This window comes from Micropterus dolomieu, linkage group LG21, assembly GCF_021292245.1.
Source record: "Micropterus dolomieu isolate WLL.071019.BEF.003 ecotype Adirondacks linkage group LG21, ASM2129224v1, whole genome shotgun sequence".
Lineage (NCBI taxonomy): Eukaryota > Metazoa > Chordata > Actinopteri > Centrarchiformes > Centrarchidae > Micropterus > Micropterus dolomieu.
In genome coordinates, this window is record NC_060170.1 from 11195362 (window position 1) to 11210677 (window position 15316).

The 15316-nt window shown below is 40.7% G+C and overlaps 2 protein-coding genes across 2 annotated transcripts in view; one reads left to right on the plus strand and one right to left on the minus strand.

Annotated features, from left to right (window-relative positions):
- LOC123959822 overlaps positions 1-8911 on the minus strand; it is a 19788-nt gene extending 10877 nt beyond the window's left edge. Inside the window, exons 1-2 of the mRNA XM_046034123.1 lie at positions 8567-8911; positions 4597-4673 (exon numbers count right to left, since the gene is read on the minus strand). Coding sequence (XP_045890079.1) covers positions 4597-4673; positions 8567-8782 — 293 coding nt within the window. The 5' untranslated portion in view covers positions 8783-8911. The remainder of the gene's footprint in view (positions 1-4596; positions 4674-8566) is intronic.
- Positions 8912-14088: 5177 nt separating this feature from the next.
- Positions 14089-15284, plus strand: LOC123959823 (heat shock protein beta-1-like). The gene is made up of 3 exons (XM_046034124.1): positions 14089-14455; positions 14840-14903; positions 15131-15284. Exons 1-3 carry the CDS (start codon positions 14089-14091, stop codon positions 15282-15284), a joined length of 585 nt encoding a protein of 194 aa, XP_045890080.1.
- The last annotated feature ends 32 nt before the right edge of the window (positions 15285-15316 follow it).

Below are 15316 nucleotides of genomic sequence, written 5' to 3' on the forward strand. Positions count from 1 at the left end.
TGATAGTGAAGTTGCTGGTTGGCTTAAGGGGCTGTCCAGTGTCTAAATAACATCCAACTTACAAACGATCAACATATAGGGGCAAGGTGACCGGGGCGCGTCTTACCCCACTGGAGGGGGGCATCTTACCCAAAACATACTAATCTAGCATTTTACTACCAAAACCTATAAAAATATTTCTCTCTAAACAATTGCATAACTTATCTTAAGGCTCCCCTTAATATATATATATATTTATACATAAAAATTGAACACAATGAAAAAAAATTTAAAGCTTATTTCAAATTACTAAAAAATTAGATCAACTTATGTCAGAATGGCTTTGATCAAATAACTTGAAAAAATTGTGATGATACAGAGGAAACTTTTTGTTGAGTGACACTAGGGACAGCCAGAAGACATCAGCAAACATCAGCAAAATAAAAAAAATAAAAATCATTGTCTGTAATATAAATGCACAATCATGACTTTAATAAATGACATTAATGGTGTATTGGTAGAAAAAAAAAAACAGGGATTATAAAACAACATAATTCTCTTTCACTTTTGTAAATAATGGACCCAGGTAAGATGGGTGCCATATGGTTCCTGCTTTCTTTTTCTTTCATTTATTATTTTTTTAATAATTTATTTATTGTATTTTATTATTTAATTATATTTTTATTTCAGCCAGAGGCTTTAAGAAATGTGATATGTTTTGTAAAAAAACATCTTCCTTGCTGCTGTTAATAATATGCTATAAGTTAAAAAGTCACAAAAGACTTTCTTTGTATTTTACTTTGTGAAATACTGTATATACATAGCCATATTGTATAGAATCATCTGGTTTGAGACGTGTTTTTAAACATGTTTCTTTCTGCAGTAAAGTTGGGCAGTTGGCTTCAAGTGGCCATTTGAGGAACTGCAGTTGTAGTGGAGGTTGTTGCTTGGTGTGTCTAGTGTTTTATATCTATATCTATTTATATTTATTTTTATATCTATGCCATTACCTGTCAAATGTTTCCACCTACCTGCCCGAGCTGAAAAACAAAACCAGGCTGATTAAGTTCAAGAGGTTTGCTCTGGCCAGAGAAGCAGTGAGATGTATGAGCTTTCAACATGTGAGCTGACAGAGAATGGGCTGCCATTTGGCTTAAAAGGCATCACAGCCCCAAATCATTACTACTGTATTCACTTGCAGGGATAAACAGCCACAATTCATCTGGGGGTGAGTTTCTCCTGTGAAAATGGCAACCTTTCCCCATAACACCTGTATGAATAATTCAACACTCTGGGCTCTATCAGAGGCTGTCAGAAATGTCAGCCGGTTGGAAGCACCCTTGGCTGCCCCCAGAGGATGTTGTCTCTACACCCTGTGGTGGGGTTAGGGGGTTGCACACACACACACACACACACACACCAAATGCCACAGCCTTTTCAGTGCCAGGACTTCACCGCCTGCAGGACAAAGAAACACCAACAGCCGAGCATTCCTGCAGTCAGCATACTGTTGTAGATTTCCTTTTTATTCATGAGCTATGTATTGTTAAATGTGACTTTTCCATACTCTCTCTCTCTCTCTCTCTCTCTCTCTCTCTCTCTCTCATTAGTCCAACTGCCTATGCCTCTCTAATTCAGTCACCTGCACATATAGGCCACACTACCCCTTTCTCTCCTGCACTGTGGCCTCACAGCAAGAAGGTCCTGGGTTTGGAGTTTGCATGCTCGTATTTTGTTTTGCTTGGGTTTCTGCCGTACGTGCTAGAATTAATAATTCCACCAAAGTTATTGTTCTTTTTCTACCACTGGAACAACAGGGGGATGATGATGGCGCAGCGGTTAAGACACTTACCTTTGGTGTGAGAGACCCGGGTTCAATCCTCTGACATATAGCAATTATAAGTCGCTTTGGATAAAAGCGTCAGCTAAAGGAATAAATGTAATGTAACGCAATGATAAAGCAGGAAATTTTCGATGTGCCCCCCAAGGTTATTATAGTTTTGGATTTTTCATTAGTTTTTATTTTTATTTCGTTTTGACATTTTGTTTTCAATTTCAGTTTGGTTTTAATTAGTTTACGTGGGTTTGCTAGTTTAGTTTAGTTTTTATTTTTTCAAAATGCTTAGTTTTAGTTTAGTTTTTATTAGTTTTAGTGTTAGTTTTAGTCTTTGTCGCTAGCTCAGTTCAGTTTAGTTAGTTAGTTTATTCGCAAAACATTAACATACAAGTACAATCATTAGAAATAATGCAGATTTGTGAAAAGGGACACCTTTTTAAGCCATCTGAAGCTTGTAGGGGCCCAAACACTAAGCATATATATATATATATATATATATATACACACACACACACACACACACACACACACACACATTTTTTTTTTTGAAGTACTAACACATTGTCTAAATAAATACTACAAATATATGAAGCACAAGCTACATCTACAGTATAATTTCTCACCTACATACAGAAAACCATAAGAGCTACCCTAATCCTACTACCCAGTGGTCCCAGGAAATTCATTACATCAGTCTCTAGCTCTGTCATTCTTTGTTAAATAGGTGAAATACAATAAATGTAGGTGATGGACAGCTAAGAAATTGGAAGATAGTGGCGGCCCCCCTTGGAGCCACAAACAACAGGTCCCTAGCACCCTGAAGGCAAGTATGACTGGAAAGCAGTTACGCTATATTAAAATGTAAACCTATATTAATGAAAAAACAGATTCTATGTTAAAAGCACAAGAGACAAATTGGCTGAGATATCAATGAGCCCATAAACACACATTAGCTGACAGAACAGAACAAGGAAAAGAATGGTTTTCTTGTCCTTGTTCTGTTTTCCTTGTTCATCTCAAGACAGTGACTCACTACCTGCAACCCAAACTAAACTAAACAAAGCTCTGTACAGTTGTTGCATTCATATTATTTTGTACACATTGTTACGGCTGCCGAGGGCAGCCGTCTGTGTGTCACTGCTGCCTGTGTTTCTCCCTGCATGTGTTACACTGTGAGGCGGGGGATTGGCTGGACTTCGGCAAGCCTGGCTGATCCCGCCTCCCACCTCCGACGATTCTGATTGGAGCGGCACACCACCCCTTCTCCAATCGCCAAGCTGCCTGCAGGACCGCCTTCGTGCCTTCCCCCTCAAATAGGCTGGTCTGCTGCTGGTTCGAGGCAGCTACCTTTTGCCATGTGGTTTGCCCTGACGCTGGTCCTAACCTTGAACTCTGTGTGTGCGCGTATCCTCAGTGGAAACAGCTTCGGTGTTTGCTAGATCTGTGTGTTACTGAGAGTTGGTAACTCACCTGGGCTGATCCCAGTAGGTGGTCTACAGACTTGGGCTAGGGGAAGCTCGTTCACTGATTACTCACACCTGTTAATAAATACTTGTTTAGAGACACTAGGTTTAGGGGTGCTGCGCTCCCTGTGTTTTTGCTTCTGAGCAACGGCTAGAGAGGTTTTTGTTTATCCTTTTGTCAAGTAGTTTAGTAATCCCCCACGTAGGAGGGATCTCTTTTTGTTATATTTGGTTCTTTGTTTTACGCAGCACCCACTTGCCCATTTTCTGTTTGACTGTTTTGTGTGTATCAGACTGCTTAATAAATAATCTTTCCACCCATACCAAATCCATCTGGTTTATGTTTACGTCTCTCCTACCCCTAGACAGCGGGGACGTAACAACATGTAGGCTATGTATAAAAGATAATAGAAAACATGTTCAAATCCCACCAACTACCAGCTGATCCCTACCTGCGGCTCTACTCATAACAGCGGTCGCCAGCCGCTATGCTGCGGCCAGACGCCGCCCTGACCCCGGGCTCTCTTGATGGATAAAGCAATCATGTAGGCTTCGGCCCTATGAAATAAAACTTTTACTCTTTCATTTTAGTTAGGCTACTTTTAGTTAGTTTTGCAAACTTACAATATATTTTCAGTTAGTTATCGTTAGCTTCCTTTTTGTTTTTATTTTAGTTAACGACAATGTTTTTTCACATCTAGTTTTCGTTATTTCGTTCGTCTTTGTTAACCATAATAACCTTGGTGCCCCCACCCTGACTGTGCTTTCAGACCAAAAGCAAAGCAAGCGTTCGGGGCGGTGAGTTTACATACGAAGTCAATGCAAAGACACTTAGAGCCGCGATTTCCTGTTGGGCGGTGCGAAGGGGGCGGTGCTGGCAACGCAAAGGCCTTCGCATGAGTTGAAAATTTCCAACTCGAGAGAATTTTCGCGGGTTCTAATCGCCTTCTCGCGTTGTGTGTGAACACTTGCAGCGAATGTACTCACGCGAGGAAAGTGTTGCGAGGATTAAATTCACGTTTGGTCAGAAAGCACCATGAGTCTCAACCCTTGGGTTCCTAGCCGCTCCTGCCATCACAACCTTAACCGACCCCAGCCCTTCATCCCTTCCCTCTCAAACCCTTCCCAAACCTTCTCAGCATCCAAATAAACTACCCTTTATACCTCACAATTGCCGTGGTCTCTCTTAGTGAAATAGGTGTTACTGCAGTCCTCATCTGTTTCAGGGGAAATATCAACTAAACACCACATATTTATATCAACAGAAGGGGTTCATTTTCTCCATATTTGCTAAACACCCACAGATGTAACTCTCACCTGGCGTGTCCCAGATGCCTCTGCAGGGAAACAATATCAGCTCTTTTTCCAGCCTGGGTACGACAAACTGGCAGACTCTGAAAAGAAAGTGCATCAGAACAAAGACATAAAAACAAAAGGACACACAGCTATTATCATTTTGTCTTTTGAGTTGCTCTGGAGCTCAGTTCACTTCTTCACCCATGAAAGACTCTGCTGCATCCCCATGTGACCTCTGCAGAGGCAGATTGGGCAGCAGGCCAGAGTAAAAATTTAGTTTCTAATATGACATCGCTTATGGAAATGACAGATAATCAGGCAATTAATCTCTGCATAATTAACTGCATTGAGTAAAAAATTCATTATAGAAGATAAACTAGTGTTTTCTACAGTATAAATTAGATAACTGTGTGTGAGGGGAGTATAAATGTGGGCTTGATGATTACCAGTCACACCTTACTTCCTCCTGTGGAATCTGGAGGCTGGCTGTTAATGGATTGGTCGACTATCTTTGGTGGCTGTAATCGCCTATGAATAGATCATCAGAGAGCAGGCAGAGGGACATTAGCTTGGACTGGATATTAATGAGAATCTTTTCTTTTCAGATTTGTCATTTTATTAATTTATCCAAAGTATAACATGTTAAAGGAAAAACACTTATTTCCAACATAGTCTCAACAGAATTTAAAAATAGCGGCTATGATTGCGGTCCAAGTGGATTCAGAAAAATGCAAAATTTGACATTTTCTAAGCAGAAGACCAGATGCGGATGTCTTAAGAGATTAAAATGATGAAAGACATTTGACTCTAAGCCAAGCTGTTTTAGAAATAATTGCAAAAATGCAACATTTATTGATACAGAGTCACCTTGAGGTCACTGAGTTTCATATGTGCAGTGGGTGGACTTTGCTGCCCGCCTGCCAATTCTGAAGCATTTTGGTATTATAGCGTTTTGTGCATGAACGATTTTAGAAGTGAAGAAAGAAAGAAAGAAAGAAAGCAACAGGGCTCCGGCAGCCTCGTAGCTTGGACCTTAAAAACAGAACCTAATTTACATCAGTATGCTAATCAGGCACGGGAGGTCTCTCCAGTTTTGCGTCTCCACATACCGAAGCAGTGTACTATTAAGAGTTACTCAGCTGAGCTTTACTTCTAAGGTCAAGGAAGACATTATCAACTAACTAAGCTGAATTAGCAGAGAAGTAGAGAAGGTGACTGGCTGCAATCTACCATTCCTCCAGGACCTGTGCACCTACAGGACTCTGAGGCAAGCACGAAAAGAGTGCAGCTCACCCCTCCCACCGCAAACACAAACTTTTCAGACACTCACCTCCAAAACCTCACTCCATGAGAACAGTTTCTTTCTGTCTGCAGCTGGCGTCATCAACAATGCCCGGGACCCCCACTGACACGGATTCTTATACTCCCCAAAGCCACTCTTCACAGTACATTATACTTCCAAAGCAAGTTAAATGAAATGCTTTTTGCAGCATTTACTGCACCATCACAAAGAATGCTTTTTCGACTTTAAAAATTGTAATGTTTACACAAGAGAGTGCTAAGACAACTTTTAATCAAGCCACCACTCAAACTCTAACGCAGAGTTTATTGTTTCCCATCAGTCTTGTGTCTAACTTTGTTCAGGTCTAGGGGAGATTCCAAAGTTTCCAAATATACAAAATATGGCTGAATTCGGAGCAAATGGGTTTAAAATGATGCACAAGACATCTAGAATATTTCCATTTAATGACGGTGCATCCATAAAATCATGGAGTCTTGGGATTGTGTATTTCACTCAGTTTAAACATGATTTATCTTTAATGAAGAGTTGGAACAAAGTCATGTGGAATATATGATACTGTCAGACAGGATGATTTTTCCAACATTAAAGCTGTGGGGAAATGTGGGAAACCGCATGTAAAGGGGTTAAATAAAATGGAGTTCCAGAGACTAAATGCTGAATGGTTGGTGGTTAATGCAGTTAAAAATGCCACTCCTCTAAATGTCATGACTTTTTTTCAGATTTATGGCAAAGCTACAGATGAACTAGACGAGGACCAAGCTGAGCTCAAGTCTTCAACCTGCAACACCCAAAGGACAAGAGAAGGTGCCGGAGAGCATGGAAATGCCACGGCCGTCATATTTCACTGTGAGGCCTCTCCCTGAGCAGCTGCCTCTGCTTGGACCCTGCTCCGGCCCACCGTCTCTCTTCATCTTCCTCCTCACCCTCTTTCCCCTCATCATCCCCTTGTCCCCACATGCTTCTGCTGATGGATGAGCTCATTTGCTGCAAATCTCTTTCGAGTCAAACCGGGACACTGTTGTTGCCCTTCTGCTACTTCACTGGACACAGAATAGGGACCTCAGCATATGAATACTGTGTGCACACATCAACGCGCACACAAAATGTATGTCCCAATACATAGGTGTAATGGAAATACTCGTTCTTTTAGCAATGATCCGTGAAGTGGCCTTAGCCTGTGCATTTCCATCAGCACCCAGGAGTACACACACATACACATGCCAAACAGCGCGGTTAGTATTGCATTTGTCTTAACAGCACCACAGAGAGCTGAATCAAAAGCATTGTGAATGCAATAACATAAAGCAGGAAACCACAGAAGATGAGATTGGCTTGTTTTCCCTCCTTGGTGATTTACAGCGTATACGGGGCCATTCGTGTTCACTGTAGTCACAGACAGGCAACAGGCATGGCTAAACCAATTCAGCGAATTAATTTCTTCAACTGATAGCATCATTTGCTGTTAGATCGAGGTTCAAGCATCATTCCGTATTATTTCTGATTCAATGCTGGCTGCTACAACTTGTACAACGACTTTCCAAAAATATATTTCCATAGATAAGCCACTCCATTCTGATGTGTCAGTTTTGATAAATACCCCGTCTCTCTGTTCGCCGGCCAGCCAGCCTGTCTCAGTGACTGAGCCAGCCTCACAATAACTATGATGAATGCAGTGTCCACAGGGACAAACCAGCCATTTGACACTTCATCCCCCTTGATGCATTAGCTACTAATATCCCGTGGATGCATGGCGGGCTATTTGAAGCCTCGTGATTCGCTGTGACTGGCCTCTGCTGAGACCTCCCCTGAGCTTAGGTGACTGTAATCATCTTACAAATGGCAATGTCTTACTTCAAATGCATTTGTTAGTGGGAACAAGCTTTGAAGGATCAGACACAGCATCTGTGTTGCCAATTAGGAAAACTGACTCTGCAGAGCCCACTGGGGCTTTCAAAACTGTCTCTGACGATCCTCTCTAACTTAAATTGCACTGGATGAGGATGGTTAAAGTAAAATGAGTCATGGGTGCTTCTCCCTTAGACTGCAAGTCTGAAATGTGCATCTGGGCAAGAAATTTTTATTTGCAACACACTTGATGTGCTTAAGCGAGAAGGAGGATCATTGTCCATTAAAAGTAGATGAAGTGACTGATCTTGGATGGGACTGCTTCTGTGTAGCTGGGGTTACTGATGAATGAGAGAGAGAAGCCCTGCCATGAAATGAAAGGGATCACACACACATACACACAAAGATATGAAAATATCACTTGAGAAGGGTATTAGCAGCTCAAGGGAGGAAAAGTAGGAGGGACCATGAAGACTTTCTGATCTTTAGCAGCTGTCAGATGGGCTAGGATGAATCAGAAATCGGGGGAAAAAATGATAGCAGAAAAAGAGAGAAAGAGAGAGAGAGAGAGAGTTTGGGTTCCTTCACATGAGCCGTTTTTTATTTGAGTGGGATGAATAAACTGGCAGCGATCTTTGAAGTGAATCCTTATTCAAGACATCAAATGATTTGTTGATGATGTGTTTACAGGGGGGGAGAGAAAGTCATCTGAGAGAAGATATTCTAAAGTCTCTCGCCCTCCTTTATACGAAGACAAGCTAAACAAACGGCAATGAATTTGACTGACGTGTCGTGCAGTTTATGTAAGCTAGGCCAATAACGTTAAGTAAAATATAGGCCTACCATTCCCACGTATTGTTGTCCCACATCCTCCAGAATCACTGGCGTTTCCCTCGGTCTCCGGGGCGCTTCCCGGCAGCCCAGCCGGCTCAGCTGCAGCTCTCGGCGGCCATGATTCTCCCGAGAGTCCGTACGTGTGGTCCATTTCTGGTCACAAACCAAGACAGGCTTCACTTTGCCCAAACGACGCGAATCCAGCGTTGAATTTCGATTAATCATGATAAGCCTGTAGGTTACGAAGTACTAGGCCAAAGTTGTACAGAAGCAGTGACATATAACTGGAGTGAATAAAGGGAGTTAAAGTTTAAACGCACCTCTGCTTCTTGCGTTTTTGTCCTGCAACCTCGGCTTCCATGGTAACGGTTACCCACAAGGCAGTGTGTGGACGCTAGATACACTTTTGTGAGGCCTTTAAGAATTAGCCCTAAATTAGCCGAAATTTGGTGACCCAGTTAACATGAGCTATTAACATTTGAGGCAGTTGTTTGGTTAGTTTATAATAAATGAAAGTTTGTGGTTGCTACTGGAGAGGCAATTATAAGCACATTGTGATGTTAACCACTTTATTATGAGAGATTCTAACAGGTGGATGAAAGTCTGATTAGAGCGATGGCTCTGGTGTGATACAGAGGCATAGTAGTAGGCCTAAGCCTCATGACAGACCAATGCCTATTTATATTATATAACTACACTGGCCATAATAGCTAATTCAAAAAATGGAAAACCTAGAAAAATGCAGACTGAAGGAAAAACATAGGCTACTGGCAAAATTTTCAGTTTAATACATTTAACTACAGTATGTGATTTAAATATATTTTAACCACACCTAATCACGTTTTGTGATGAACAAGTCTGTAGATGATGCAGTAAACATGGCCCTTACGTCATCCTCCTGAAGTTTGCGGATGACATTACCCTCATTGGCCTCATCTCTGGTGGGGATGAGTCCGCATACAGGTGGGAGATTGAGCATCTGGTGACCTGATGCATGTCCTCTAATTATTGTCAGAATCAGAAACAGAATCAGCTTTATTTACCAGGTATATGTATACACATACGAGGAATTTGACTCAGGATTGTACATTGCTCACGATGTGCTTACTTACAATACAACAATAACACAATACCAAAATCAGACACAGCTAGGCTTCATAGAGAACACATATATACACACTATAAACAAAAACAATATAGGCTCCTGTCAGTCAGAAGTTTGTGATCCACTGACAGGTGGAGGCTGGCACAGTGAACTGGATGTCCGGGATGATGGTGGTGAACGGAGAGCTGAAGTCCACGAACAGGATCCTTGCATATCTCGCTGGAGTGTTGAGGTGTTGCAGGATGTCTATGGAAGATTTTATTGGACTTTAATATTTGTAACCCACAGAAAACAATCCACAAATGTGTACTATGATGCACAAATATTTCACTATCTACAAATATGTATTTGTACATTTGTGATGTGTAAAATCATATCTTCTACACAGTGACTTCTACACACAAAACAGTTTTTGCACATTTGCAGATTACTTTCTGTCAATTTGTGGGTCATGTTACATTTGTAACTTCCTTTTTATACATTTGTGGAATTTTGTCGTGTAGGCTACTGCAGAGATCTGTAAACAGAGATCTGTAAATGTGAGAGCAATTTATTAGCTACACCAGCAGGTGGCGGTAGCGACATTGCCTCTCATGAGTTGTAAGAATAGGTGCGTTTGACTTCATGCAGCGCTGCACAGCGCTGACTTAACGTGATGCATGCTGGACTTAAAATAAGGCATGCTGTTTAGAAATTGTGTCCAACTTTTGCCCGCGCTGCAAAACGTCACCATGTCACATGACATTAAAATCAATCATTGATCTCAGCTCACATTAAGCTCACGCAGGTAGAATGTGTCCGACTTGACAGCACCGTTATTATTCCCCGCCCCTGCAGTCACCTGCAGCTCACGTTAGACTATCAAGTCGGTGAAAGTCAGCAGGCGTCATCTCGAACGCGTCTAATATCCATTAAAGTACCCAGGGTTATCTGTAGGAGACAAAAACTTCTGCTTCTGCTGGACCACTGGACTCTACTCAGTCTAACTTTTTCTGTACAAGTGTACATAGTTTACTATTGAATACTTTAACACTGCATTTGTTTTACATTAATATTTAAATAAATATGAGCCTGAGAATTGTTTTTGTAGTAATATGTTACACCTTCCTGTCAGAGCTATGAAAGAAAGCTTTGTAAAAGTATATGAAAAGCAGAGAAGTTCTGTATTCTATAAAGCCCAATCAGGAATACTGCATTTCTATTTATTCAGTTGTAACATCTTTTGACCTGAAATGATTAAAAAGATTACTTTTTATTTCTATTTCTTCTTCCCCACAAAAAAGTAAAAATGCAATCAGTACAAACAGTGTTAATAAACCAAGTCTATATGGGCAAAAAAGGAGAAAGATGAAACTTTGTGCAAGATATATACACACTGACAGGACAAAGCATTAGGTACACAGTAGTATATTTATTCTCTTGCCTTGCATTCAGTCTTTTTGTGGTTTACCCAAATCTTGAGTGGTATTCAAATTTTTCACATCAACCTAAATGACACAACTGACACAAATTAGACCACAGATCTCCATTTGATGAGATTTTGTCCCAGACACGCTCATCAGGTAGGATTTTAGCTTTTAGATGTTTCATTACAGAAAGTGAATGAAACCCATGACCCAAATAGTCATACGTTCTGTCATTGTGTTAATTATGGATGGAATTATGGTGAAACCTATTTATTCTTTTAATTTTAAATAGTAAATTTACCATTTATTACCCTTAAGGACCCCTGGTGGTCCAGCAAATGACTATTCATTTATTAGCTGCAATAGGGCTAGTCTGATAGAGTGAACATTGCCCCTCATGTTGTCTAAATGGTCCCCCAGTAATGTCAGTCTTGGGTTGGTTGAGAACGGCACCACAAGATAGATCTCCAGTATTGAGGTATCATGTAAACCCTACTCATGAGCCTTACAAGAAACGCTCAATGGAAAATGGACAATGACTGTACTTTTGAGGATCGTAACCATATACATAGGGTTTACAATAGCTCCTACAAACAGTAGGTACAACAGTACTAACACAAATACAGTGATACAGAAAAATTTAGACTGAGTAGAGTCTAGTGGTCCAGAAGAAGCAGAAGTTGTTGTCTCCTACAGATGACCCTGGGTACTGCAATGGATACTCTTACAACTCATGTCGCACCTGCTGGTGTAGCTAATAAACTGCTCTCACATGTACAGATTTCTGTTTACAGATCTCTGTGGTACAGAGTGGACAAAATTCCACAAATGCGTAAAAAGGAAGTCCCAAATGTAACGTGACAAATTAACAGGAAATGATCCACAAATGTGAAAAAACAGTTTTGTGTGTAAAAATACATCCACAAATGCGTAGAGTAAATTGTACATATTTACAAATTGCTATATATTTTTGTGGATATGATTTTACACAACACAAATGTAAAAATACATGTTTTGGGTAGTGAGATATTGGTATATATATATATTTTACAGATCTCCGCAATACACATTGGACAAAATTCCACAAATGTGTAAAAAGAAAGTTACAAATGTAACAGGACCCACCAATTGACATTTTTGTGGATATGATTTTACACATCACAAATGTAAAAATACATACGTATTTGTAGATTGTGAAATATTTGCGCATCATAGTACACATTTGTGGATTGTTTTCTGTGGGTTACAAATATTAAAGTCCAATAAAACCTTCCATAGATGTCATGCAGTCCCAAGTCTCACTCTAATTACTGTAAGAGTCTGTTGAGTGACATGAACACTCTACTTGGCTACCTTATCACTTATCACTGAGATTATAGATGCTTTCAAACCATCAGTCACACCCAAAATATTGTGATTTTATTGATACTGGCTAAAGTGAGCAAAAGCTTTAATGATAGTTGGTTTTGTCAAAATTGCTACTCTACAGTAAGTGTGAGACTGCAATCTGTCCAAATGAATAAAGTTAATTTTGCAGAGTCAATGATAATTTCCGTTCAGTCAAATACACTATATTTTCATACTCTCTTCACCACCATTTCAGACCAACCCTTTTCTCCCCATTTTTATTTTCACATTTTATGGCTAGCGGAGTGGTATCAGGAGCAACTTGTGTACATTTTGGTGAATGGCGGAGTAGCATCTATATGAAGTAGGAAAAACTACAACGTTCGTAATGTTGGGATCAATTTTGAGGTGAAGTTTAAATGTATTTAAAGGTTTCTTAAATATCTGGCCATTCTTTAGTAAAAATCTGTAAAAACTGTAAAATCATTAAGTGTGGAAATGGTGAGACTGACATTATCTAAAATCATTTGTCAATATTGTACAGTAATCTCACCCCCAAAAATCTGTTTAATGTCATTGTTCTTACAGTTTTGCCAAGTTTTATTTCTGGCTCAGCCTTCCAAACTGGTTTTGAAGAACAGCATGAACATCTTGGTGCACTGTGGGCATATGTGCCTTTAATGTGAACAGGATGGAATTGGATAGTTGAAACAGAGGAACCAATTTTTCAGGCAAGTCAAGCAGCAGCAGAGGATCCCAATTTAACCTCTCACATATCCTACAGACAGAATCTGTGGGTGAGGCATCACACAAAGTGTCAGAAACATCTGTTCAATCTGTTTTGTGCTCCAGTGGATAGTATGCCAAGATCTCAGGGCACACAGCTCTAAAAATGAAACACTGACAAGTCTGTCACACTTGATAAAAGAGGGAACAATAATAATCCTGTTGAAACTGCAGAGCTGAAGAAAAATGGAGTGGAAGGGAGCTTTGTACACTGAATACACACACGACACTGAAAAGTTTCAGATTCCACAAAAAAAAAACCATTTTGTGTCCTTTTGTGACTCTGATAGAGGAATTCCATGCTCGAGACCAACTGCTGCCACTGTGTCCTTTGAAAGGTGAAACACAGGGGGAATAGACTATCACTGTCTCATGACAAGACTGAGGAGCCCAGTCACCACTGACAGTATAGAGTTCACTGGGATGTGAGAAGAACGGTCTTCAGGCAACAGATGCAACAGTTCAAACACCAACTAGCCTCAGCCAACTGCTCGCTATTTGCCATCGCGCCCTTAAAAGTTATAAATACAACTAATTAGTCTGCTGCCTTCTTCAGGCCAGCAAGAGGTAACAGCCTCCCCTCCACACCCATCACAACATACCCACACACCCTTCTCATGAGATCGGCAGGAGTGCTTAATAAGTGCTAAAACAGACAGGAGCACTATATAAAGCGCCTCAGAGATTTCTCCATCTCACTATCCTAGCTTTGGCGAGTCTTTCTTTTCCCTTTCTCATTAACGAGATTTTAATTGCTGAAAATTCAGTCAGTCAACACTGAGAGTCCAGAAGTTACTCGCTGATTGTCATCAAAAAAGGGGCTTCCATTTTTAATCTTCTCTCTTTTTTCTTCTGTTTTGTTTCTGTGTAATTTTATTCCTTAAAACATGAGCGAAGAGGCCAAAACAGAGTTGTCATGTGGGGAGTACAGCAGGGGTGTCCCCTGGTACCCCCTGAAAAAATGGTGGCAGTCCAGCCGGCTTTTCAGTCAGGATGTTGGCCTGCCGCCTTTCCTGGAGCCAGGGGACCCTCGGTGGATGGATGTGGAATGGCTCCAGAGGAGTTTGGCAGCCTGCTCCTGGCCAGGGTACATACCCGCTCCGCTGTTTGTGCCCTACATCTCTGGGTCGATGCATCATCCCGGCCAGAAGATTAGTAAGGAGCAGCACAAGTGGAGGGTCAGCCTGGACGTGGCTCACTTCTCCCCTTCGGAGATTTCTCTCAGTGTCAGAGACGGATTCCTGGAGATCCGAGGTACAAAACACTGTGTTATAGTTCTATTAATTAAACAGCTCTGAAAGTTCACTTTATTAACATTGCTAATTACTTTTGCACACTAGATAGTTTTGACTCTTAATGAAGTATTAATAATCTTATCTAATATTATTATTATCTCGAAGAGTAACAGAGTTATCTAAATAGACTTCTCTCACAGTTCACAGAATAAACCCCTTAAAACTAAACAAGGATGGAAAGGAAGCTGAATGTATCAAAATTAGAAAGCTGCTTAAATAATGTGCTTAGGGAAATCACAGCTCTGTGGCAGAAATTAATTTCTGTGTTGAGTGGTTTCTCTGTGTTGCTTGACTCCTCTGTGTGTCCTCACATTCTTCCACATAAACGGTAATCCATCCCCAGGGAAACACGAGGAGAGGCCAGACGAGCATGGATTTATTGCCAGATGTTTTACAAGGAAATACAGGTATGCAAAGTAAACACTGATGACAGTGAAATATCCACAGTTTAAGCCATTCTAAACACCAATTAGCAGCCAAGAGTGCAGCACTGAAGGTCTGTCTTTGACAGTATCCAATCTCTAAAATGTTCGCTGAGCTGAAAAATAAGATGTTATGTACGTCAGTTTCCATATTTGAAAACACTGGAACTTTGTATGTAGAGACATTTTAAACAGGATCCTGTTGTTTTCAGGCTCCCAGCTGAGATTGATGCTACCAAAATCGTATCCACACTTTCTGTGGATGGTATTCTGACTGTGGAAGCTCCAGTTCCCGAAACCTCTGTTCCTGCTGCCTTCATCCTTCCTATAAAGGTGATCACAGCTGGGAAGTATGTTTACATTTAAAGGAATAGTTTGACTGCTTGCTTTTTTGCCGA

What these genes read in the sequence shown, in the direction of transcription:
- LOC123959823 (XM_046034124.1), top strand. Translation starts at nt 14,089, where the DNA reads ATGAGCGAAGAGGCCAAAACAGAGTTGTCATGTGGGGAGTACAGCAGG. An exon ending in CGGATTCCTGGAGATCCGAG is followed by an intron (nt 14,456 to 14,839) that starts GTACAAAACACT and finishes ATCCATCCCCAG; the next exon opens with GGAAACACGAGGAGAGGCCA. An exon ending in TGTTTTACAAGGAAATACAG is followed by an intron (nt 14,904 to 15,130) that starts GTATGCAAAGTA and finishes TGTTGTTTTCAG; the next exon opens with GCTCCCAGCTGAGATTGATG.